At 38.6% G+C, this 4,560-nt stretch overlaps 1 protein-coding gene across 3 annotated transcripts in view; it reads right to left on the bottom strand.

Annotated features, from left to right (window-relative positions):
• Positions 1-2,876: 2,876 nt before the first annotated feature.
• Positions 2,877-4,560, bottom strand: part of ebf3a (EBF transcription factor 3a) — a 27,840-nt gene continuing 26,156 nt past the window's right edge. For all 3 annotated transcript variants that reach the window (XM_069687415.1, XM_069687416.1, XM_069687414.1), the window contains exon 14: positions 2,877-4,355. In XM_069687415.1, coding sequence (XP_069543516.1) covers positions 4,324-4,355 — 32 coding nt within the window. In that variant the 3' untranslated portion in view covers positions 2,877-4,323. The remainder of the gene's footprint in view (positions 4,356-4,560) is intronic.

Genomic DNA, 4,560 nt, shown 5'->3' with positions numbered 1-4,560 from the left:
CGCTGAACAAACTATGGATAATCCTGACCAGCCTCTCCACCACCTGCTGCAGGGAAAGCGGAGCACTTTCTCTCAAAGATTCCTCCAGCTCCGCTGTCACAAGAACAGATACAGGAGATCATTCCTGCCCACTACAATAAGACTGTACAATAACTCACCTCTGGCAAAATCCATCACAGTACAATAACACTGTTGACTGTGTTTCTTGGTTTGTTTGTATATAATATATATAGATATATATAATGTACTGTATATACTGTGCATTTTAGATTTTAGATTTTTTTTTACTGCTATTTACTGCTATTTTATTGTTTTCTATTATTCTATTCTATTCTATTCTATTCTATTCTATTCTATTCTATTCTATTCTATTCTATTCTATTCTATTCTATTCTATTCTATTATTTTATTCTATTATTTCTATTATTATCTTATTGCTTCTGTATACTGCTGTAGCGAAAAAAAATTCCCCTCGGGGATTAATAAAGTAAATACCTACCTACCATAAGGGATGGACGGGAGGAGGAGTCAGTGGACGGTGTATAAGGGATGGACGGGAGGAGGAGTCAGTAGACGGTGTATAAAGGATGGACGGGAGGAGGAGTCAGTGGACGGTGTATAAGGGATGGACGGGAGGAGGAGTCAGTGGTCGGTGTATAAGGGTGGATGGGAGGAGGAGTACAGGGCAGTAGTGGAGGACTTTGTGGAGTGGGCTGGTAGAAATCACCTCCTCCTGAACGTGGCCAAGACCAGAGAGATGGTGGTCGACTTCAGGAGGAAGACGACGGCTCCACAACCGCTGAGTGTTCTGGGAGAGGAGGTGGACATGGTGGACGAGTACAAGTAGCTGGTGTCTCCATGACAACAGAGTGAACTGGAAGACCAACATCAACGCTGTCTACAAGAAGGGGATGAGTCGGCTCTTTTTCTTGAGGAAACTTCGATCCTTCAATGTGTGCAGCCAGATGTTGGAGATGTTCTACCATCTGTTGTGGCCAGTGAACTGTACTTCTAGTAGTCTGCTGGGGGAAACGGGGAGGGGGGGCAGCATTGGAGCCGGAGACACCAACAGACTTAACAAACTGGTTAAGAAGGCCGGCTCCATCATTGGCTGCAAACTGGACAGTCTGGAAAAGGTGGTGGAGAGGAGGACGCTGAACAAACTATTATCCATATTGGATAATCCTGACCACCCTCTCCACCACCTGCTGCAGGGACAGAGGAGGACGTTCTTCAAAAGACTCATCCAGGTGCTGTCACAAGGACAGATGCAGGAGATCATTCCAGATACAAGAGATCATTCCTGATACAGGAGATCATTCCTGATACAGGAGATCATTCCTGATACAGGAGATCATTCCAAATACAGAACATCATTCCAGATAAAGGAGATCATTCTTGATACAAGAGATCATTCCTGTCCACTGCAATAAGACTGTACAATAACTCACCTCTGGCAAAATCCATCACACAACAATAACACTGTTGTCTGTCTGTTTTTCTTGTTTATTTAAATACAAAAAAAAAAAAAAATCTTTGCACTATTGTTTAGTTAGTTTTAATTTAATTATTCTATTTTATTGTATATTCTGTGCATTTTTATATTTAATATTTTTTACTGTTATTTTATTTCTTTCCTGTATCTATAAATGCTGCTGTAGCGAAAAAAAATGTACCCTTGGGGATTAATAAAGTAACTATCTATCTATCTATCTATCTATCTATCTATCTATCTATCTATCTATCTATCTATCTATCTATCTATCTATCTATCTATCTATCTATCTATCTATCTATCTATCTATCTATCTATCTATCTATCTATCTATCTATCTATCTATCTATCTATCTATCTATTAATTATCTATCTATCTATCTATCTATCTATCTATCTATCTATCTATCTATCTATCTATCTATTTATCTATCTATCTATCTATCTATCTATCTATCTATCTATCTATCTATCTATCTATCCATCCATCCATCCTATCTATCTATCTATCTATCTATCTATCTATCTATCTATCTATCTATCTATCTATCTATCTATCTATCTATCTATCTATCTATCTATCTATCTATCTATCTATCTATCTATCTATCTATCTATTTATTAATTATCTATCTATCTATCTATCTATCTATCTATCTATCTATCTATCTATCTATCTATCTATCTATCTATCTATCTATCTATCTATCTATCTATCTATCTATCTATCTATCTATCTATCTATCTATCTATCTATTAATTATCTAACTATCTATCTATCTATCTATCTATCTATCTATCTATTATCTATCTATCTATCTATCTATCTATCTATCTATCTATCTATCTATCTATCTATCTATCTATCTATCTATCTATCTATCTATCTATCTATCTATCTATCTATCTATCTATCTATCTATCTATTAATTATCTAACTATCTATCTATCTATCTATCTATCTATCTATCTATTATCTATCTATCTATCTATCTATCTATCTATCTATCTATCTATCTATCTATCTATCTATCTATCTATCTATTAATTATCTATCTATCTATCTATCTATCTATCTATCTATCTATCTATCTATCTATCTATCTATCTATCTATCTATCTATCTATCTATCTATCTATCTATCTATCTATCTATCTATCTATCTATCTATTAATTATCTATATCTATCTATCTATTAATTATCTATCTATCTATCTATCTATCTATCTATCTATCTATCTATCTATCTATCTATCTATCTATCTATCTATCTATCTATCTATCTATCTATCTATCTATCTATCTATCTATCTATCTATCTATCTATCTATCTATCTATCTATCTATCTAAAGAAAATGAGACGGCGTCACACGAGCTGCTGCTTTATTCACGGTGAAGAATCGTTACAACCAAACATTAAAACACAGAAACACACGGTGGAGCTGATTGGACGTCAGCTTTGATTGACAGCGCTGGAAATGTGTGACCACATGAACGTTCACTTATCTTTTCATAATACAAAACATTGGTTGTTTTTCAGTTCGGCGGGACCACACACTCACACACCCACACACACTCACACACCCACACACACACACACACACACACACATAAACGTTTAAAATGACTCGACATGATCCGACACCCATGAATACAAAACCAATCGAAGGTATAAACATATTTATGATCATTATGCTACAAAAAGAGTTTCCCTCGTGAGCTCTGTGACGGGTGGGGAGGAGAGCGGGTGGAGGGGGGGGGGGGAGCAACCACAGTGACGTATAAATATTCAGCTACGACTTTGGCAAAAATCACAAAACCCACAAAGAAAACACAGGGGCGGGTGCTCAGGGTAGGGCTTAAGGGCAGTGGGAAGGGCTAGTATTAAAAAGACAACTCTGAACAAGAAGACGGACAATCACAGTAGCGTATCAGGATGCAGGATTTGTTTTTACAGAGCAAGCATAAAAAAAGAACAGACAGATGGGGGCGGGGCTAAATGAAGGGGCGTGGCTTGTAAGAGGTTTTCATTCAGATTTCTTCTTTTAGTGGATCTGTTCAGCGTGTTTTCAGAGGTCAGTCTTTGTGCTGAGGGTAGTTCAATGATTGATCTGTGGCTTCAATGATGGACCGTTCCATGGGCGGAGCCAATCAGGACCAAGCTTCCCACCTGTTTTTACTACATTGGACCAAACTAACTAGTTGAGTTTAGTTCCCTGTTTTCTGCAGGTTCCTTTAAAGGTTTGTTTTTTTTCCTTCCAAAGTGGAAGCTTCATTGTTTTCTGTTGCTAACGATTAGCTTCCTCTGCTCACCTGACAGGTGTGATGGATGATGTGAACACCCAGACCTGAACAGGAGGCTGACACTGCACCACAAATGGATTTAGGTGGCAGGTGTTTATGTATCATCAACGTGGTGACAAAGGGAACCAATCAGAGGAGAGCAGAGCGTTTCTTTAATCTGTCTGATGTGATGAATGCATGATGATTTTCTATAGTTTGAGGCCTTCAGTGTCTGTAATCTTCAGTCAAAATCACATCACAAGCAGAGGAAGTGATGTCACATCTCAGGGTTGACATCACAGTTTACACATGAACAGACCCCGCCCCCAAACACAGAGTAGAACATCAGAATAATTACAGAGAGCTGAAAGCACCTGTAGAAATCTGCTGTATAAAAAGTCCTTTTATTTTCTTCTTTAGAGGTGGCAGCTCGTCACCATCACCCAACTGGTCAGCTGCTGCCGGGGGCCCCTCCTCCTCTGAGGCGATTGGTGCTCGTGGCTGAGAGGGAGGAGACAGGTGAGAAGCCAGGAGGATGGTTTTCTACATTGGAGGAACGACAAGGCCGGACATGGCTGCAGAGATGGGGAGAAAGACCTTCATTTAGCAGATGTTTCTATGGTGACAGCAGCTGCAGATGTTTGACTTTCACAGAAACCAAACAATTTACGCAACAGTGTGACATCATGACGTGATGAAGTTAAAGTTGGTTCACAGAAACCAGCCTCCCTCATCACGTTTCAACCAATCAGCATCATCCACCAGTGATGTCATCATCCA

The sequence above is a fragment of the Brachyistius frenatus genome, unplaced genomic scaffold (assembly GCF_029030835.1).
Source record: "Brachyistius frenatus isolate BFR_SWC_R1_liver_20210118 unplaced genomic scaffold, ASM2903083v1 Contig_461, whole genome shotgun sequence".
Lineage (NCBI taxonomy): Eukaryota > Metazoa > Chordata > Actinopteri > Embiotocidae > Brachyistius > Brachyistius frenatus.
Note: the sequence above shows the minus strand (reverse complement) of the source record. Positions and strands in the feature narration are given on the sequence as shown.